This window comes from Saprolegnia parasitica (assembly GCF_000151545.1).
Source record: "Saprolegnia parasitica CBS 223.65 unplaced genomic scaffold supercont2.17, whole genome shotgun sequence".
NCBI classification, from domain to species: Eukaryota; Oomycota; class Saprolegniomycetes; order Saprolegniales; family Saprolegniaceae; genus Saprolegnia; species Saprolegnia parasitica.
This window is the reverse complement of record NW_012156411.1, coordinates 404,547-424,568: the sequence shown is the minus strand read 5'-3', so window position 1 is coordinate 424,568 and position 20,022 is coordinate 404,547. Positions and strand designations below refer to the sequence as shown.

The 20,022-nt window shown below is 58.7% G+C and overlaps 10 protein-coding genes across 10 annotated transcripts; 5 read left to right on the top strand and 5 right to left on the bottom strand.

Moving 5' to 3' along the window:
• Window positions 1-161: 161 nt before the first annotated feature.
• On the bottom strand, window positions 162-4,028 carry SPRG_05631 (hypothetical protein; the record flags this gene model as incomplete). The annotated part of the gene is made up of 11 exons (XM_012344347.1): window positions 162-179; window positions 326-618; window positions 676-796; window positions 843-998; window positions 1,046-1,285; window positions 1,334-1,541; window positions 1,587-2,305; window positions 2,354-2,410; window positions 2,462-2,716; window positions 2,768-2,918; window positions 2,965-4,028. The coding sequence occupies 11 exons, from the start codon at window positions 4,026-4,028 to the stop codon at window positions 162-164; spliced, it is 3,282 nt and encodes a 1,093-aa protein (XP_012199737.1).
• Window positions 4,029-5,769: 1,741 nt separating this feature from the next.
• On the top strand, window positions 5,770-6,828 carry SPRG_05630 (hypothetical protein; the record flags this gene model as incomplete). Its single annotated transcript, XM_012344346.1, has 1 exon — window positions 5,770-6,828. One exon carries the CDS (start codon window positions 5,770-5,772, stop codon window positions 6,826-6,828), a length of 1,059 nt encoding a protein of 352 aa, XP_012199736.1.
• A 765-nt stretch (window positions 6,829-7,593) lies between these two features.
• On the top strand, window positions 7,594-9,171 carry SPRG_05629 (hypothetical protein; the record flags this gene model as incomplete). The annotated part of the gene is made up of 4 exons (XM_012344345.1): window positions 7,594-8,427; window positions 8,473-8,755; window positions 8,807-8,911; window positions 8,961-9,171. 4 exons carry the CDS (start codon window positions 7,594-7,596, stop codon window positions 9,128-9,130), a joined length of 1,392 nt encoding a protein of 463 aa, XP_012199735.1. The 3' UTR covers window positions 9,131-9,171.
• SPRG_05628 (hypothetical protein) lies at window positions 9,103-10,633 on the bottom strand. The gene is made up of 3 exons (XM_012344344.1): window positions 9,843-10,633; window positions 9,579-9,772; window positions 9,103-9,534 (listed from the first exon to the last, which is right to left on the bottom strand). Exons 1-3 carry the CDS (start codon window positions 10,532-10,534, stop codon window positions 9,149-9,151), a joined length of 1,272 nt encoding a protein of 423 aa, XP_012199734.1. The 5' UTR covers window positions 10,535-10,633; the 3' UTR covers window positions 9,103-9,148.
• A 486-nt stretch (window positions 10,634-11,119) lies between these two features.
• On the top strand, window positions 11,120-11,501 carry SPRG_05627 (hypothetical protein; the record flags this gene model as incomplete). The annotated part of the gene is made up of 1 exon (XM_012344343.1): window positions 11,120-11,501. A coding segment is annotated over one exon (314 nt), but the record flags the coding sequence as incomplete, so codon positions are not given.
• Window positions 11,502-11,555: 54 nt separating this feature from the next.
• SPRG_05626 (hypothetical protein) lies at window positions 11,556-12,366 on the top strand. Its single transcript, XM_012344342.1, has one exon. It carries the CDS (start codon window positions 11,585-11,587, stop codon window positions 12,287-12,289), a length of 705 nt encoding a protein of 234 aa, XP_012199732.1. The 5' UTR covers window positions 11,556-11,584; the 3' UTR covers window positions 12,290-12,366.
• An 18-nt stretch (window positions 12,367-12,384) lies between these two features.
• On the bottom strand, window positions 12,385-12,649 carry SPRG_05625 (hypothetical protein; the record flags this gene model as incomplete). Its single annotated transcript, XM_012344341.1, has 2 exons — window positions 12,385-12,426; window positions 12,449-12,649. 2 exons carry the CDS (start codon window positions 12,647-12,649, stop codon window positions 12,385-12,387), a joined length of 243 nt encoding a protein of 80 aa, XP_012199731.1.
• A 1,917-nt stretch (window positions 12,650-14,566) lies between these two features.
• Window positions 14,567-17,625, top strand: SPRG_05624 (hypothetical protein). Its single transcript, XM_012344340.1, has 11 exons — window positions 14,567-14,865; window positions 14,906-14,970; window positions 15,019-15,085; window positions 15,134-15,495; window positions 15,547-15,796; window positions 15,846-15,983; window positions 16,039-16,114; window positions 16,168-16,637; window positions 16,685-17,284; window positions 17,329-17,433; window positions 17,493-17,625. Exons 1-11 carry the CDS (start codon window positions 14,611-14,613, stop codon window positions 17,586-17,588), a joined length of 2,484 nt encoding a protein of 827 aa, XP_012199730.1. The 5' UTR covers window positions 14,567-14,610; the 3' UTR covers window positions 17,589-17,625.
• SPRG_05623 (hypothetical protein) lies at window positions 17,536-18,739 on the bottom strand (the record flags this gene model as incomplete). The annotated part of the gene is made up of 5 exons (XM_012344339.1): window positions 17,536-17,732; window positions 17,778-18,068; window positions 18,126-18,429; window positions 18,479-18,593; window positions 18,638-18,739. Coding segments are annotated over 5 exons (890 nt in total), but the record flags the coding sequence as incomplete, so codon positions are not given.
• A 506-nt stretch (window positions 18,740-19,245) lies between these two features.
• Window positions 19,246-19,842, bottom strand: SPRG_05622 (hypothetical protein). The gene has a single exon (XM_012344338.1). The coding sequence runs from the start codon at window positions 19,828-19,830 to the stop codon at window positions 19,309-19,311; it is 522 nt and encodes a 173-aa protein (XP_012199728.1). The 5' UTR covers window positions 19,831-19,842; the 3' UTR covers window positions 19,246-19,308.
• Between the last annotated feature and the right edge of the window lie 180 nt (window positions 19,843-20,022).

Here is a 20,022-nt window from a genome sequence, read left to right as displayed (position 1 = left end):
TGGCGTACCGGTACCGGTACTTGGGCATGGCCTTGTGTAGCCGTTGGCATGGGTGTTGACGAGTGGGTTGAAATGGTATTTTCACGCAAACAAATTGATTTTCTACTAAGCGCGCTATTTTACATTTTACTACGACTATAGGACGAAGGCCAAGGTACTTTTCAGGCCACACGCGAGGTCTGCGATCATGTAAGACACTACAATAAAGGCAACGACGCGTGTACCTCGTTGCGCTTGGAGGTATGGGCGCGTTCCTAGACGAAAAAAGCAAACGGACAGTCGCCATAACGTCAGCCACCGAGCCTCCGAGTAGAAAAAAGCCCACTCCGTCCGGGCTCGGCATGCGTTTGCGCTTCGGATCGTTGGGCGCCATCGTGCTCTTGAGCTCGACGAGCAGCTTGGCGTGCGCCTGTAACTCGGAACATGCACATAGAACAAGTCGCGAGCCTTGTCGCGGGGGTACCGCTTGATGGTGCGCCTTGAGCGCTGTGTTGGCTTCGGCTTCCTTCCAGACGTGGTGGAACGACTTGTAGCCGACGTCCAAAAGAACATGCGTCGAGCGGGCGTGGCTCACAAGGCTGGCCCACAACTCGTTTTGCGACAAGTTAGACGCATTGCCTACATATCATAGTGAGTGCGACCACAATATGTAAGGTACAGCAAGTCGCGTAGTACCGACGACGTAAGTGCCAAACTTGCCCCGCGTCAAGGCGACGTTCAGGCGCTGCGGCGAGTTCAAAAAGCCGATTCCATGGGACCGAACGGCCGAAAAGATGACGATGTCCGCCTCGCGGCCCTAGCAGTGCCATGGGATACCATACACAAGATGTGGAGGGACACACCTGGTAGCCGTCGATCGTGTGCACCTCAATGTCCGTCCACTTTCGTTTGGTCACCATGTCGCTCAGCAGGACCAGCTGGTCGCGGTACGGCGTCAGCAGAACGATCATCCACGTTTTATGGCTGACGAGGTCGACGGTATCCTTCATGTGCGTAACCTACGCCATCGGCGCGTGATGCGAGGGACGCATATCACATGTCGCACCATGTCGATGACAAACGCAGCGTCGGCCGAGTTGCGCGTGACGTGCTTTTTGAGTTGGCCGTCGCGGTCTTGGTGGAATGCTGTATTGAAAAACACGAACGGCTGGTAGCACGGGTGCTTGTACACTTGCATGCCCAGCGTATGGAGCCGCGTCGCAATCACAGGGCCGTCCGACAAAATGCCATTGTAAAAGGCCTTGGACGGGAACTCCCGCAAGAACGGATGCATGCGGTACTGCGTCTACAACCAAAACGCACATGAGATACAGACCGATAATGCAGTGTGTACCTCAAAGACGACGCAGGGCACACCGAGCTTGAACAGCCGCTCAAACATCGACTGCTGCAGTCCGTCTTTGGCAGCCTCGACCATGACGGTCGCCATGAGCTGCCGGTGGTCGCCGACGAGGATCGCGCGGTTGGTGCGCAGCGTTAATGCAAGAGCCGTGCTCGGCTCCGTGGCTTGGCCCGCCTCGTCGACAATGACGGCATCAAACCTACGTGTACGATTCAGACACGAATTTATACAGAAACATACATACCCGTGGGGAATCGAGCGCAGCTGCTCACTGCCGCACTGCGACAGCGTGCACACGATAATGTCCGCCTTGGCGAGTAGCGCGGCCGTGATACGGGACTTCGCCGCCGAGAGTTGTGCCTTGAGGTAGTTCTTTTGTTGCAGCAGCACCTCGCGCTGACGGTGCCAGCCTTGCACGTCGGAAGCCGACACCGCGCTGGGCTTCCGGTTGGCGCGATAGGCTTGAAACTTGACGTTGATCGCTTCTTCGTACCGCCCCACGCGTTGCAGCTCTTTGGACGCGGAGAGACTTGCGACCTCTGCGGCCACGACGTTGTCGATGCAGGCCTGCTGCACGATTGCTGGAGCGCCTTCCTGGACGCGACCAAGGCGCAAAACGGTGCAGACACGGCCCGAACCCGACGACACACATTGTGGCGGCGTGACAACGACGGCGTGACCGTCGCGGCCCAAAATACCGTCCTTCAGAAGGCTTGCCACGAGGCCGTCGACGGCGCAGTTGGACGGCGCGCACAAGAGCACACGGGCTGACTCGTCGGCCGCCGCGAGCACCGCACTTGTCGCCATGCGGATGGTGCGGGACTTGCCCGTGCCCGGCGGCCCTTGGAGCAGCTTGATGCCGGGCGTCTCGCTTGCGACGAGGTTGACGGCCTTGCACTGGCTCGGGTCGGTTTCAGCCGCGAGACGCGCCCGCAACGGTGCTGGGATGCACGTGGGATCGACCTAGTTTTATACATATCGAAAGGATGCTGCATGAAATCAACACCATACGTCGTGGGCAGACATCTCCCCATGCTGATGGGCGAGATTTGCCTCGACGGGACCGTCCTACCATGCTCCATGAGCGACGACACACATGCAAATAGCAATAAGCAATACCTTGGAGGCGATCGACGAGGCCGCAATGGCGGTCGTCGAGCGGAGCGGCGCAGAAAGCAGCCCGGCTTGAAGGTGCGGCGGGATATCGCCGATGGAGGCGACCGCCATGTACTCCCGAAGGGAGGTCGTGACGCTCCCGATGGCCTTGAGCTTGATCGATGTGCCCACACCGTCCATCCAGCGAGGCAAGACCAGCATCTTCATCGCCTTGTCGTTGCACGAGCGAATGACGCCATATCCTTGGCGATGCCCATCCTAAACCACGTGCATCATTAAGGCAACCAATGGTGACGCATCGTGACGCACCGCAAAATAGACGACGTCATGCGGCTTCGTGCCGCGATGCGAGACCGCGAGCGTCACCTCGGTCAGCGTCGTCGTGCCGTGTGTCCCAGACGGGGTCGACACGATGCACGACCCTTCACACGTCACTCGCACGGCGCTGCGCATGTCGGGGCTACGCAAACGCGACGTCAATGCACGCCGAGACATAGAAAACGTACGCAAGGTCGAGGCCGCCAAGCGCCTCCGCAACGACGAGCGGCCCAAAGACGTCTTGGTATTGCTTCGGCGACGTAAAGAGCGGCGGCACGACCGGGAGCTCCACTTGCTTCTCGATGCGAGCCAAGACCTTCTGGAAGAAAATGTCGGGGCGCGTCGTTGTGGCGGACACCTTGGCGTCGCGGATCGCCTTGAACTCTTGTTGCAACGTAGTGAGCGGCGACGCGGCCGGACTCGGGATGGCTGCCGGCGGCTTGATGTCGCTCGGTGCACTGCTAGACGAAGCCGCTTCGAGCGACGTTTTGGCCGTCTTGTTCTTCTCGGCCGTCTTGCTCATCTCGGCCGTCTTGTTCATCTCGGCCGTCTTGCTCTTCTCGGCCGTCTTGTTCTTCTCGGCCGTCTTCTTTCGTTGCGCTAGAATAGCCGCATAGTCGATGTCCCCATAAAAGGAAGGGTTTGCAGCCTCGTGGTGAGCGACAGTCGCGGGGTGCGTCGATGGCGTGACACAATTCGGGTTACCACCCTTGTTCTTCTTGTGACGGCTCTTCTGTGTCGCTGGTGGCGTCTTCATCTTGGCGACCACGCTTGTCTGGAAACGACGCGTGCAGCCGCTCTTCTCGACAGCTCGGAGCAGTACTTCGACTTGAGAGGCGCCCATCTTGACGTCTTGACTTGCCGGTGGGCCTTGATGTATACGTCGTGCTCCGTGGGCGATGACGACGTCGTGGGTCGACACGAGCAAAGCGCGGCAGGTTGTCTTGATCGACGCCATGCCGCGCGCCGTGACCATAAAGGGTCGGGCGTTCTTCCCGTCCTTCCTCAACAAGACGATGTAGTCGTCCTTGTACGGCGCGTGGGACCAAAGCGCCGTCCGTACGTCGCCGAGGTCGCCGTCGACATGGACTGTCCGGAGCGCCCGGACCACTGCATCCTGCTCGAGGGCAGACGAGACGATGGACCGCATCAGGCGCATCGAGTCGACGCTACCAAGACCGAGGTCGGCCTCGACCGTGCTCGTGTCGACGTAGCGCTCATTCTGGGCTGTCTTCTTCACCCACGCGTGCATGAGGCCGAGTTGTGAAAAGTGCATCCAATTGGCGTGTAAAAACACCACACACGTGTGGTACATTTCCCACGCGTGTGTGTATTTTACACGCCATGTGATTTTGCGGCGCCAGAGCCAGCGATCTGATTGGTGGTTGTGGGGGTCGAGACGGCTTCTGATTGGTGACCCTATCTAGGCTACCTCCAAGAATGCATTGATGCGCATCATGTTTCGGAGTGTGTAGACGGCGGCCCATTTCGGATCCGACGACACGGCCGGCACCCACCCCGATCCCAAGGACTGATACGTCAACAACGACGGCAAATCAGCCTGTGGCGAGTGCCATGCCATCAACAGACACATCACGGGCTGCACATAGGACCCCAAGAGCCGCGCTCAGTCTGCGATGGACCCAACCCAGCTGCCTCGCCCGGCTCGAGCCAGCCGCCGCCGGGCAAGATGTGTACGACTGTGATGCTGCGGCTCAAAAAGGCGACACTGACGAGGGTGATGAAGCCATCGCAGGCGACGAGTCCATCGCGCATAGCCGTCCGGACCTCAAGCGCATCTGGACGACATGTTGCGGAGCGTCTCGGCGACACTTCCGAGGCCGGCGCCCGTGTGGCGCAGTTGGCGGCCTTGGGCAAGACCAAGTGGCCCAACGACTCTTTCATGCTCCCAAACGCGCTGCTCAAGGCAGGTGACCCGACGATGCTCGACTTCTTTTTCTCCAACAGTCTTCGTCATGTGCCAGCTCTTGTTTACGCCGACGTCATGGGCGACTTTGGCTTGAAGTGCGTTGCGTGTGGGGAGCAATCGCATAAAATACACGACGTCTAGGTCGTGCTCTCTGCCCGCTTGCGCTGCTTTTAGAGGTGTCGAACTAAAGTCCGCTCGTTCAAGCACCCAGACTGCCCTGCGTCTGCCGCGGCACATGCAACACCAACTGCGGCTTTTGCAACCGTGCGTCTTGGATCACCCAGCAACTCGACGCGCTGCGGAATTCTACTTTATCATGCAAAGCCATCCAATGCATCGGTGAAAATGGTGAGAGACTACTCCATGTGCCTTTACATTCGCATGTCATTTGTTGCGCAAGTCGACGAATACGCGGAATAAGATTTCGAAAGCTCGATTCAATGCAGCATCACTGTGTAGAGGACACTTGGCCGTGCTTTGATAATGTAAAGTCGTCATAATCATTAGTGAAAAGGTTGCCAATGCTAGGATAGTACCAAGTTTTCTATTTAGCATGCAGCTTCGTTGCTTCGTATGGCGTAGATGTTGCCGACTCGATTTGGTGGAATAAAATCGCCACCGAATGAGCCGCCACTGACCACAGAGCCATCGATGACATGCACAGGAGAATCGGATCGACATTAACGGGATCTGACGAGGCTATTCTCATGGCCATTGGGCTGCAGTGCAGTCGATTTATCGATCGACCACTCGTAACCCTAGCCCTGATTCGAAACCAGAGAATAAGTCGACTTAGCGCTTGTATCGAACGGGATACTATTGTCCGCGCCGCTTGTGGACACCTCATCCTCGTTCGACCGTCGACACGCGCTTGAAGCAGCGAGCCCTCGTTCGATATAAAAAGAGCTGTGGGTTGGTATCGCATACAAGAAGCAAGACAACATGGCTGCCTTGCAACCGAGCGCTGGTGTCAATTCGCATTGCGCCCCGTCCCGAGCCCACCTCGTCCCACGTCGTCTTCTCGACCATTGATGGCGAGTCTGCTTCGTTTGAATCCGTACGCATGGCTACCCCAGCGCCGCCAGCAACGTTCACCGTCATGCGCAGCCGCGTCACGGAGGCTGACCTCATGGCTGCGATCCGAGAGTTCAAGCGGCGCGGGGCCAACGGCGACGACGTCGACCTGCTCATTGCCCAAAACGTGCTTCTCCGCCGCTGGCTGGACGGTCCTTATTCCAGTGGCGCGGTCTTCCGAGCAACGTACGATGGCGACGTCATTACCAAGACGACCCGCGGCGACATTTACATCACTACGGTGCCTGGTGAAGTGCACCAAGAGGCGATTCGGCTTCTGGGCCGCGTTGTGGACGACGCCTTGACGGATACGCCGTTAGAGTGCGTCATGGGCGTCTATTACGACCATGCCGGCCACGTCCGCACACCCGACCTCGCGGTTCAACAAACGAACCCGGTTCTCGACGACCCCAACAGCCATTTGCCCCGCTGCATGATCGAGGTCACCGTCACGCACCGCACGTCGTTCAATCGGCACGACCTGGATACCCGCGCACTCTTCGATGAGTTTCCCCCGCTCCAGACGGTCCTTGTTGTCGTCCTCTACCCGCTGCGGGACGCAGCGACGCTTGACCCCAACATGAACCCCATCTTGGCTCAGATGCCTGCCCTCGCTGTGCTCTACCGTCGTTTTGGCAACAACATTGCGATCACGGATGCCATGAGCTGCGGCAACGTTGCTCTTGACGATGGCGTGTACCTTCCAGGGCACATACAGGTGCGCAACGAGGTCGCTGCGATGGCTGCCGAGCTGCCGCAAGTCATCGAGCGCCAGCCGCATGATCAGGGACCTTCCATTACGCTGCTTGGCGACGATCTGTACCGCGCCACAAATGAACACGGCCATATTATTCAGGGCTTGCTCCCCGACTACCCCGTGCATTTGGCAACGACGATCGCCACATCGATTCGGACAGGATTCAAAGTCGCCACCCGAGCCAACGCCCTCGCCGCACTTGCTGCTGCTGGACAAGCTGCTGCCGAGCAAGCAGCCGCTGCGGCACCGAATGTCGGTCGCCGCAACCACCGCTACAACCTCCGCCACTGAGAGAGAACCATCCAGGCGTCTATACTCTAAGAGCGTCTTGTGCGCCAGGAGCGTCACGCTCACGATTCTTGTCGACGCAAATGAAATGTGTTGAAATGGTCGTGAGCCATGACACCGCTGCAATTGCGCATTCCATGACTTCTGAAAGAACTCGTCTTGTACGCCAAACCCACGGTCCACAAAGCGTTTGTTCCTAGTAGTGGAATTGAAATTTGCTGAGCAGAAGCCAGATCGTGTTGCGTTATTTTGGTGCCAACAGCCAATCAGTGTATGGTAGCAGCGGTGTAGCTTGACGGGAGTGCTTGAGCTCGTGCTGGACGCACATGCGAATCGACATGTCAATGCAGTGGCTCCTGCTACCCGGGCCTGTACGTCACAACAGCACGTGTTTGTCCGACAGGGCCGTGCTTGTGGTCGCATGTGGTACTTTCAACGATATCTTGCAGTGTGATCTGTGACGCCCAAGCGTCACTCGCGATGTTTCAAAGCGTCGTAGTCTCGTGGTCGCGAACGCTTTCAACATGGAGGATCGTTGGCCGTGGCGAGTGCTCGTCAAGATCGCCAAGTGTTCGTCCATTCCACCAATCCAAAGGATTGACGCGTTTAACCCACTCGACGTCCACCGATTGGCGGGGTGTTACTCTTTTTGGCCAATCCAAATTGATTTAAAGTACACCAATCATACATCGGTATTCGCATCTTTTGCACCAATCGCCGTGCGGAATCATCCGGCCAATCCTTCGTGCCAATAAGATTCCAGCGAGAATGGACCATCTCCGCAACGCGATGGACGAGCCCGACGCCTCGCAGACGCAGATGCCCGACGACTCGCCGACGCAGATGCCGGACGCCTCGCAGACGCAGATGCCCGAGGAAGCGCCGTCGCTCGTCATGATGCTGCAGATGCCACTCGACATGTCGGAGCGGGTCAGCGTCCATGGCAACGACGAGGCGAACCACGACGACGATGTCGACGACGATGGCCGCGTCGCGTTCCCGCGCGAGCTGGCCGCGCCGGCCTTTGATGCGATCGAGGGCGAGAGTCCGGTGCTCCTCGACGGCGTGCTGCCCGAGGCGCCGCCGGGCCCCGACTTTGAGTTTGCGCACGTGCTGCACACGAACGACATGGTCGACTACTCGTCGAGCAGCCACATTCGTCGGCGCGGCGTCAAGGCCCGCGTCGTGCCCGTCGCGCGGTACTTCCCGCTCGTGCCGCCGCCTACGTACCAGCCGCCGGGCAACGCGACCAAGTCGATCCACCAGCAGGTCGCGCTGCGTCTCGCCTTTCTGCGCAACAGCCGCCCGACGAAATCCGAGCTCCTCGAGCTCAGCGCGTCGACGGGGCTTCCGTGGCTCGAGATTGCGACGTGGTTCAAGGGCGAGCGCTGGCGCGTCCGACGCGCCGGCGGCCTCGTCTCGCTCGAAGGCGGCAAGCCGACGCCAAACGCTTGGGCGCTGGTCATGGACGGTCTCGCGCTCGAAGCGCCGCGGACAATCGCAAGCACGACGAAAGCGACGATCGAGACGCGCACCAAGGAAAAGGCGGCGCTGCGCAAGCTGCTCACGCCGGCGCAGAAGGCCCTCAGCACGGCCTGGGCGGTACGGCTCGTCTTGCATCATCAACGGTATTGACTACGTCGATAGATGCAATACGCCGACGTCGACGATGCCAACGAGCGCGCGTTCCGCGTCGGTGCGCTCGTCGACCATATGGACGTGCGCCGCCGCAAGGAGTTTCGCAAGCTGCTCGTCGCCGAGCCAAGCCTCGCGCTGCGGGCCGACACCGAGTCCAAGATCCGCAAGTCGTGCGCTGACGCCACGTGCACGCGCGAGGTCGTGGCCGCGCGCGCTGACCAGTGCTGGTCCTTTATGGAGTCGCGCTTTGGAGCCGCCAACGACCAAGGCGATGAAAAATACGTCGACGATGGTATTTTCCGTATATTTTCCAGTGTTTTCCTCCATTTCCATATGAGTGTAGATGGCAACATCTTGCTCGATGCGAGTCTGCTCAGCGGCATGGAATGCATGTTCTTGCGGCACCGCGACTACTTTATGGCGCTCGTCCACCGCCTAAAAGTGCACGGTACCCTCCTCTCTACTATCGATTGTCTGTCCTATCCCGCGTCTCGTAGACTTTTTCCAAGAGCTTTCCGACCGCCCACACAAGCGGGCGCGCGTCGACGGCCAACCCGAGGCCATACCACCGAGCGAAGACGACGACATGGCACCGCGCCAAGTCGACGACATGCACGAAGAAGCACACAATGAGCACGTCGACAATCCCAACCGGGCGACCGTGTAAGAAAGGATGGTGTGTAAGTTAAAGTAAGATCTCATTGTGGCAGCTCTGCGTGAGCACCTTGCGCGGAAGCACGACGCAGTTGCGGACAATGATCTCGGGCGCACAGAGCACGGACGTGCCAAAGATAGTCACATCGCGCGGGATGGACGTGTCGGCGCCAGATGGCTTGGCCATCGTGTCGTTCGGCGGCTCGCCTTCGACCCGCGCCCACTCGCCGACCGTGCAGTTCCAGCCCAGGATCGAAAAGAGCACACACGCGTGGTCCTTGATCGTCGCGCCTGCGAGCACGATCGAATGGGCAACACGAACCCCTTTGCCAATGCTGACGCCGGCGGCAATCACGACATTCGGGCCGAGCTTGGCGCTGGGATGGATGGTTGCACTCGGATCAATCACCACATTGCCTAGCTTCGCGCATCAGTACGACGCCACGAGAGAGACTTTATGCCTTCAATGTGCGGCGAGAGCTTCCCGCCCGTCGACGAGAGCAGCGTCGGGTCGACGTACCGGTACCGCTGCATGTACAGCTCCGAGCACATGACGGCCATGCCGGGCGTCTTGATCTGGCACCAAAAGTCACCGGTCTCGTACACGTAGAGCTCTTGCTGGCCAGCCATTGGAATCAAAATGTCTTGTTCGAGGCTATCGCAACAGTAGCGAGTCAACCTCCTTTCCACACACAAGCATGATAAGAGAATTGATGTCTGTCTACCTGAGGCCATTGACGCATTCTTGGAAAAGAGGCTTGTACGGGAACCGCGGCTGGTTGCGGCTGGCCTGTGCGGCGGCGGCGCGCGCGTCGCCGACGTCCATGATGCGTCCAAGCACTTTGATATTGAAGAGGTAGATGCCGCAGTTGATGAGGTCGCTCACAAACGTCTCGGGCTTCTCGGCCCAGTGGACGACCTCGCACGCGTCGTCGGCGACGATGCAGCCGTACGTTTTGGCTTCGTCCGGAAACACGCGCTTCCCGAGCATCGTGCAGGACGCATGCGTCCGGAGGTGCTGGTAGACCATGTCCTGGAGCGGAAAGCTGCAGCAAATGTCGTAATGGAGCACGAAGAGCATGTCGGGCGACCCGACCATGATGTCGTCAAAGAAGACGCGGAGGCCGCCGGCGGTGCCCAATGGCTCGCGCTCCTGGAGGTACCGGATGGGCACGAGGATCTCGCGCATGACAATGTCGAGGAAGCGCGCAAAGAGGCCTTCGTCGTGGCCGCCGATGAGGAGGATCTCGGTCATGTGGGGCACCTTGGCGCAGGCCTCGACGTGGTGGTAGAGCATCGGCCGGCCCGCGATCGGGAAGAGCGGCTTGGGCTGGTCCATCGAGAGCGGGCGAAAGTACCGGTCCTCATGGCCACCGACGAGGATCACGGCCTTCGACTTGGGCTGGCACCGGGTCATCGGGTCGACGCCGCCTTTTTTCTTGCCAAAAAGGCCCACGGCCAATCACAGCCCAGCCATACGCCAATGAACGCACCAGGACGCGCGTGACAACGGCGCGTCATCGCCTCCCATAACGCATAGCTTGCACGTTTCGATGACGTGAGATCGCAACGGACGTCAAGGGACACGGCCCTGCGAATGGCTCGACCACTAAGCCAGTAGTCGGATTTGGACGAGACGACTAACGAAATGACGAGGTTGCAGTCGAGCGCTTACCATTCTGCAAGATGAGGGGTGCATCAGCAGAGAAAAAGTCGTCCATCCATACTACGCGCTGCAGCCGTCTTGTGGCGGCTGCAGCGATTTCCCAAAAGAGGCGGCTTTGATTCAAAGTCACTCGCCGACGCGGATCCATCGATGGTCCGCAGGATGCAGTACCAGTGCAATATACTAGGTACATTGAAGCGAGCGATGAACGACCCCACCAATCAAGCCGAGTGCTTTATCCCTATCACCAAATGCAGGAAGCTGGTGCGTTCTGTGCACCAAACGACAGTCCCGGACGGCCAACGACAGCAGAGAACTTTGCACAACAAGAAGATGTGGGGAAGCCAAGCAAGATTCGTGCCCAAGCAGTGATATTTCGCATCGTCGCTTGCAGCTGCGGCTTGCGTGCATCGAAGGCGACGACAGAGCCCCATGAAGAGACCAACCAACGCACAGAAGGCCGCGCGTTCGTCGTTCGTTGTTCCGTGCTGGCCTTCTTCATGGCGCGGGAATTGGGTGCGTGGGGCTCAACGGAACCTGCCCTCTCGGACTGCCACGTCATCTCTTTGAGTGGTTCGGAGCAACGATCTTGGAACGCTCTCGCATTCTCCTTGTACGAACCTGCGTACACTGTAGTGAGAGCGTCGTGAGAGAGTGCTGTTGACGCAACAAACTCCTCCCACTCGTAGCATCAGCAAGCGTATCTTCCCAGCAATCTGGTTCGATCCCTTGATATTTAATACCCTTTTAGAATAGATAAAAACACGTCACCGATGGCGAAGTCGAAGGCAGTCAGCTGCGATGACCCTGCACGGCTTGTCGACCACCGCGCTCCTCGCACTCGGCCCGCTATGCGTCTATGGCACCGCGCTGGGCGCCGTTGGCTGCAGCCATAGCCTCTCGGCGGTCCTCGCGGGCCTCTCATTCTTTGTCTTCTGCGACGGCTGGTACTTTCTCGACATGGCCATCTACCAGCTCCACCTGCTCGTGCTGCCGCTGCCTCGCAAGCCTCGCACCGACTTGGTCGACACGTACATCCGCCATGGCCGCGTCTCGCTCGGCGACATTGACCGGAACGGCCACTGCAACAACGCGCGGTACCTTCGCGAATGCGGCTTTGGGCGACGGGACTTTTGGCGCGCCAACGGCGTCTGGGCCCTCCTGCGCGCAGAAAGCGGCAACCTCGTTGTAGGCGCGCAGACCGTCCGATACCGGCGCGAGCTCTCGTTGGGCCAAGCATTCTCGCTCGAGACGCGGGTGCTGGCGTGGGACGACCAGGCGTTCTACGTCGAGCAGCGCTTCGTCACGCGGTGCGAGGACGGGAAGCAAGACTTTGTGCACGCGATCGTATACGTCAAGAACAACGTGCTGGGGCGACTGCGGCCGTCGGACCTCGTCGCCATGGTCGCGCCAGGTCTGTCGCCGCCGCCGATCCCGGACGAAGTCCAGCTCTGGATCGAGAGCAATGCTGCGTCGAGTGCTGCCCTGCGCCCGAAGAGCAACTAGACACCAAGAACGTTGGGACGCGATAAATAGATCTCTGTTGCACGACGCTCGCCATCATTTTCTTCCTACGACGACGGACTCTAATTAGGGCTAAACTACACGGACACGGCGGCATCTTTATGCCGAATCGTCTTCTTCTTCGTCATCCTCTTCGACGACCTTGGTCAGTGCCTTGTCCTTGGGCGCCGTGAAGAGCGCCACCGTCGGCTTGATCGAGAACGACTTCTTCATAAACATCATCTCTTGGATGATGTCGAGCGTGTCTTCGTCCGAGCCAATGCAGAGAAAGTTGGAGAGCGCACGGTGGGCCTCGTTGAAGGTCGTCGACGGCTGCAGCATCTTAAAGTTGAGCGTGTCCATAGTACTGAGCGGGGAAGAAGTTTGCGTTCGAAGGGCGGTGCCGATTTGGAAATGACCCAAACGCCGCTTGCGCTGTGAGATTACCCATCTCCGTCAACGCGGCCGAAATTATTTGGTGTCTCAGATTTCGAAATTTACACCCGTTGCGTCTCAGTCAGTCGCAATGTTCCCGAAAGCGTCTCATGTTGAAGGTGTCCCATCGTGATACACAGCGTTGCAGTCTCCGTAGAGGTGCGCACCACCTTGATAATGATGGTGAGAGCAAAGGAGTGGAAAACCATGAAGGCAAGCGATGCATACTTGGCTCGGCCCTGGCCTTGATATGTAGAGAAATGCATTCCAGCACGGAAAGGGAACGTTCGCTGATGGCCTGTCTGTAGCGTCTCTAAGCGTGACGCACTGCAAGTGGCCAAGTAAGTCACGGAGACACTGTCGAGAAAGCGCCAAAAGATCCATGGCTGGCGTCGCCAAGGTTTTTTCCTAATTAGGATGAGTGATGTGGCATAGAAAGCCGAAAGACCGAATTTGAACAATCTCGGTGCAGACGTTGAACTTGAGGATTCCAAGGGACACAGTGGGACGGTCTCTTGTAAGTGCGCCGCTCCCCACACATAGAAAACACACGTTCAATCTCTACTAAGTTCGCTTTCCAATGATGACGGAAACCGCCAAATTTGCAGAAGCGACGCGTCATAGGGCTAGGGCTATGACATGTCGAAGCGACTTGCGCCAATCACAAGTCGATTAGATCGGTGTCACAGCCCCTGCGCTGAGGCGCTACAACGCTACTGCGTGAGGCGGCGGCGACGGACGATGACGCCGCCTTCTACTTCCCTTCTCGTTCTCGCCGTAGGGGACTTGCAGGCTTTTTCTTCTTCCACCGATTGACGGCAAAGGGAGGATGAAAGGCGCCACGCTTTTCTTGTGGCCAGGTATGACCTTGCAGGTACCCACTACACGCCCACTACTCGCACGATTTCGAGTGCGTGTTTATAAACACACGCGCGTGCTCGATGTGATGGTGTCGCGCTGCATCGCCAAGGCCCCTCGCTGCCACATAGCGAGTGCGCGGCAGAATAATCGAGGTGCTTGAAACCGAGCGAAAAGAGACTCGACAAGTGGTGGAGGACGAGGCCGCGAAAAAATGAAGTGACTTTGGTTCAAGTTTGTTGAGGCCAACACTCTGCTTTTGCTGCTTCGGAACGTCCGCATCGCATACATGCTCCTGGCGCAGCTGGCGCCAGATTTCTCGCACGGATGCGCTCTCGTGCTGCCAGCTCATCTCGACACAGTGGTGGTGCACCAATTATGCAGTGCTTCCGTCATCAAGGTTTACACCCGGCACTGTCCGACCCAGCGCCGCCAGTCCTCTGGACGACACACAACATGCGTCACGGCACCGTCGTCCTGCTACGACAACCGACATGTGCCCTCTGCCTTCCTTTGTCTATCCAAGCCCGCGAGCTAGCCTGCCCTCAAGCACTCTCTTTGAACAAAGCTCCGGAAGGGCTTCGGCGAGGCACTTGCCGAGGCGATTTCTCCAGCAAGCATGAGCCTGACCAAGTCTATCATTGTCGTCGTATAGGTAGACTTCTTCGTTGCTCACCAGGGGAGCTACGCGAGCTGCCTCGATGCGGTAGCCTGGTCACGCGAGCGATACCAGCGTGGTTTATCGTCGCGCCCATGTACAGGAGTAATTACAGTCCGTCGGCACATGCAAGAGGCCAGTGCAGCTAGCGCGCGGCCGTTGGTCCGAGCGTATCGCGCTGACGTCTTGAGCACCAAGGTGCTCATGCTTGACGCCTGCCATGTCCATGTAGCATGCTTTGATTGGTCAAAAGCGATTCGAAAATCACCATCTTGACCAATCATAAAGAACGATAGCGTTCTTTTGGCCAATGGCATCGGGGCAATAGTCGACCACAGGCGCACAGTCAGTTGGGAAGACAGAAGCAGCGACGATGAGCATCAAGCTGCGCGATTTGATCCGGAACGTCCGCGCCTGCAAGACGGCCGCCGAGGAGCGCGCGGTGATCGCGAAGGAGAGCGCCTTGATCCGCACGGCCTTCAAGGACCAGGACAAGCAGTACCGCCATCGCAATGTGGCCAAGCTGCTCTTCATTCACATGCTTGGGTACCCGAGCCACTTTGGGCAGATGGAATGCCTCAAGCTCATTGCCGCCAACAACTTCTCCGAGAAGAGAATAGGCTATCTCGTACGACGCGTTGTATTGCTGACCGCTCACATGGTGCTAGGGCCTCATGCTGCTGCTCAACGACCAAGAGGAGGTGTTGACGCTCGTGACCAACTCGCTCAAAAAGTACGTGCCTCCTCCGCAGCCCATGGCCCTCTCAATGTGTCTACCTAGCGACCTCAACCACGTCAACCCGTTCGTGGTCGGGCTCTCGTTAACGGCGGTCGGCAACATTGCCTCGGTACGCAGATATGGCTTGCTGTATCCATGTATCGATCTCGTGTGGTAGCCCGACATGGCGCGCGACTTGATCACGGACATTGACAAACACCTCAAGAGCGAGAACGACTACCTGCGCAAGAAGGCGGCGCTCGCGTGCGTGCGCGTTTTTCGCCAAGTGCCCGAGCTCGTCGAGGACTTTATCGAGCCGATCCACGACCTGCTCAAGTGCCGCAACCACGCCGTGCTGCTCACAGGCGTCCAGCTCATTATCGACTTGCTCTTGATCGACCACGAAGGCCACAGTGGCTACTTCAAGTCGCTCGTGCCGACGCTGGTCAAGGAGCTCCGGAACCTCCTCTCCAACAACTACACGCCCGAGTATGACGTCTCGGGCATCGTCGACCCGTTCCTGCAAGTCAACATCCTCAGGTAGAGATCCATATTTGCCATATTTGCAGGATCCATATATGTCTCGCGTAGTTGCCTCCGCCTTCTCGGCCAGGACGACGACGAGGCGAGCGAGGCCATGAACGACGTGCTGGCCCAAGTCGCGACCAACACGGAGACGTCCAAGAACGCGGGCAACGCGATCTTGTACGAGTGCGTCTCGACCATCATGTCGATCCAGAGCGAGAGCGGGCTCAAGGTGCTCGCCATCAACATCCTCGGCCGCTTCCTCCTCAACCGCGACAACAACATTCGCTACGTGGCGCTCAACACGCTCTCCAAGGTACACTCTCCGCCCATCCCACTCTCGCGCTCACTCTCATACAATCCAGGTCATTGCGGACGATGCGCCAGCGGTGCAGCGCCACCGCAACACGATCGTCGACTGCTTGAAGGACCCGGACGCGTCCATTCGGCAGCGAGCGCTCGAACTCATTTACGCGCTTGTGAACGAAACCAACATCCAATCGGTACCAGATCTCATTTTCTGCACGCTCCCGATGCCACGTATCTCGGTATCTCTAGTTGGCGCGCGAAATGCTCAACTACCTCGTCGTGTCGCCCAACGACCAAAAGCCCGCGCTCTGCTCGCGCATCGCCGGTACACACGGTCTAGATATACACGAACAATGCATACAATATTGTATGTGGTAGATGCGGTCGAGCGGTACGCGCCAACGCAGCGTTGGCACATTGACACGCTCATCACGATGCTGTCGATTGCGGGGAGCGCGCTCACGGACGATCGCATTGCGAGCTCGCTTATCGTGCTCATCCAGAAGAACCCGGAGCTCCACGGCTACGTGGTGCACAAGCTCTTCTGGGCGCTCAAGGAAGACATGAGCCAGCTCGCACTCTCGCACGTGACCTTGTGGTGCCTCGGCGAGTATGGCCGCGCGCTCGGCCAGGACCCGCCCGCCGACGAGGAGACGCTTGTCGGCAAGTCCAAGGTGGAGGACGCGGCGATCGTCGACGTGCTTGTGACGTGCATGCGTCACCAGTCGGCGACCGACACGACCAAAGCGTACGGGCTCACGGCTGCAGTCAAGCTCACGACTCGCCTTCACGACCCGGCGGCGATTGCGAGCCTCGAGACGCTTCTCGCCAGCTACAAGAACTCGCTGGTTGGTCTTTTTTCTTTCAATGTATCAAGTTGAGCATGGTGTTGTAGACGGTCGACTTGCAGCAGCGTGCGGTCGAGTTTGCCGGCTTGCTCGAGCCGCGCTGGAGCAGCATCCGACCGGACGTCCTCGCGCCGATGCCCATCATCGACATGGCGCGCGTCCGCACGCGGCAGTCGCAGTCGCTCTCGATCTCGGCCGCGCCCATCTCGAACGCGAGCGACTTTGCAGAAGCCAAACCGACGGCGCCGGCCGCAGCCACCAACCTCTTGGATCTCGACGACATTTTTGGTGGCGGCGCGCCCGCTGCGCCGGCGGCGGCACCTGCACCGATGCCGCCCGCCGTCGACCTGTTGGCCGACCTCTTTTCGGCGCCAACACCGACGCCAACACCGACACCGGCGCCGGTGGCCTCGTCGGCGGCCGCCGATCTGCTTGGTATGATGACGCAACCGGCAGAGCCATTGGTCGCGGCCGTCGCGCCGCCGGGGCAGCACATTCGCGCGTACGAGAAGAACGGTCTCTCGATGGACATGGAGCTCTCCAAGCCCAACCCGTCGGACCCGTCGATCACGTACATTTCGTGCATGTTTACGAATGCGTCGGCCTACCAGTTGGACCAGTTTGTGCTGCAGGCCGCGTTCCCCAAGGTAGTTTATATATGACGAGAGAGTCTCCATGTCGACGACTCTAGTACATTCGCCTCATCATGGAGCCGCCGAGCGGCACGACCGTGCCAGCCAACATGGGCGGTCGCTTGACGCAAGTGGCCAAGATCCAAAACACAAACCACGGCGAGGTACACTCTTCCGCTCTCGTCCTCGTGGTTGACGACGACAATATTGACCACGTGACTAGAAACCCATCATGATGCGCATCAAGCTCGAATTCGTCATCAACGGCACCAAGATCGAAGACATGGCGACCGTCAGCAACTTTCCGCCGGGCATGTAATGCTCCAAACGATACACAATCTGTCCTCTTTGTCCTCTTGAGATTATGTATTGCTACATCGTCCAACTACGCATGGAGGCCCTTCTGGAGGTAGCTCCAGTACACCGCACGGACCGGGTCGACCACCATGAGCTTCTCCAAGATCTAGTACAGATGATGACAATGGATGCGCAAGGAGAAGCAAGCTACCTCGGTCGCCGCCGCCACGTTGGCCGGCGTCGGCTCTTGCGACAAAATGTCGACGAGGACGTTGGCCGCAAACGTGCAGGTCGGGTGCGCCGCGTAAATGGCGGCGCATCTCGCTTCGATGGTCGGGAGCTCGACAAAGTCCTGGTGCGCGATCCAGCCGCGGAGATAGTTCCACGCGCTTTCGTTGTGCGGCGCCTTCTCAATGTACGCGAACGCAACTTCGATCTCTTGCGCGCGCACGATCGCGCTCGGCGGCGTGTGGTTCCGGACAAACCACCGGTGGTTCCACGCCTGTTGTTTGACGAGTTATTCCATCATGTAGCAAGGCGGCCATAAGAGGAAGCGTACCGAGTTGTTGCGCATGTCTTGGGCGAGCATCTCGTCGACGAAGGCGAGTTCGCCGTCCCAGAGGCCAAAGCGCTGCACGACCCATTGGCGGTACGACCAGCAATGGTAGTTCTTGCTGTCGTCCGAGAGCGCTTCGGCGATGAACGGCAGCTCCCGCTTGGCGTCGTTGAGCCGGTCGACGATCTCGCGGCGGTGGTGCCAAATCTGGTAGTTCTTGGGGTTGTCGAGCGCCTTGTCCATGCAAAAGTCGAGCTCGTCGGCCAAGTCGGCGTTCAGCGCCTTGAGCACCTTGCGCCGAAAGTGCCTACTCGTAGCTTTCGCGGCCACGTCCCATGTCAGCGGCGTAGGCCTACCACGCCGTGTAGTTGGCCGCGTTGCACTCGATCACGGCCTCGGTCAGCGTCAGCGTGCGCTCGCTGAGCTCGTCCGAGAGCAGCACGGCGCGGAAGAGGTCCATGACGTCGCGGTCTAGGCGCATGCATGAGGCGATGCATGAGGAAGAGGCCATGTACAGTAGGTAGAGTAGTTGATCGGGACCGCGGGGTTCGGGCCATCGTCCTGCGGCACGCGCTGGACGTCGGCCCACTCGGGATTCTGGGGACCAAAGTCCATCCGGATGAAGAATGAGTCCGGTTGCGAGGCGAGGCAATTCGCACAGCCAAGTACCCTACCCTCGCCGCAGCTCTTGCCGTCCTCCGCAAGAAGCATACGATTGTAGTAAAGACCAGCAAGGACTCGACTGCTACTATTAGCTGCTAATAGCTACTAGTGTGCATGTTGCAAGATACGCTGCTGGATCGCAGCGTCAAGCAACTAGGACGCGCTTGTACCTATGTAGGACGAAGCAGTGAGCCGAGGCGTCTCTACGTGGCTGCGACCAACGGACCAGGAAGCGTGACATGCTGCAGCAAAGAGATGACAGCGGCGGTCGTCATGGACACCTGCGACAGCTTGCCTTTCAATTCCTATCACGTGGCGCTGAGATAGGGTCAACAAGCGGCGCCTGGGACACCGTGGCCAAGCCGCAGCGGGTCTATGTAGCACGCGCCTCGCACACGACGCGTGTCCCAAGGCGCAAGGCGTTCGCGTGATGCGAGGTGCATCACCGAAATCTCCAAGCGCATGAAACGAGAACGTCGACTCTATTCGACACACGCGAAAATGGCATCCCAAGCAGCGCTCTCTACTGCAGCTTCTTTGCGATTTGCTCGACTTCGGCCGTGGCCTTCTGCGCCTGGGCTTCATTGCGCAGCATGTAGCGGTCCGAGGCCCAACAAAAGAGAAAGCAGATTGTACCCATCGGCGTCTGGTCCTTGTCGAGCTCGCCCTTGATGTTGTGCACGCGGAGGTTGTAGACCTGGACGCCGAACCAGCAGAGCTGGATGAGCATGAGGCTAAAGCCGAGCTTGAAGAGAAGGAGCGGCTTGTAGATGCGGTGCAAGAAGAACACGCACGAGACCGACGTGACCAGCGACAGGAGCTCGAACGCGAGGTTGAACTGGAGGCTGTAGCCGGCGCCGCTGAAGAGCGCGTACGCGTGGTAGCCCGAGACGCCGCCGACCATGGCGCAGGCTTTCGTCAAGAAGTCCTTCCAGAGGCCGTTGAAGTAGATGGTCTTGGCATGGTGCGTGAGCACCTCCTTCTCAAGCTGCTGCGGCGACGGTGCCACAGCCTTGGACTTGCTGCCCTTCTTGAATTGCCCCATTGACTTTGGAATAATGACAAGTGCCGCCGATTGGGGCAAATTCGGTGAAAATCCGCCAATCCCAATCCGATTCTTGGCTTCCATACAAAAGCCAAGTTTGTTTGAAGGAGGCAACCACGAAAGGGAAAGTAACGCGGAAGCACCTTACATCGACTTCATTTTGGAGAAAGTAACTAGTTAAGACACGAAATC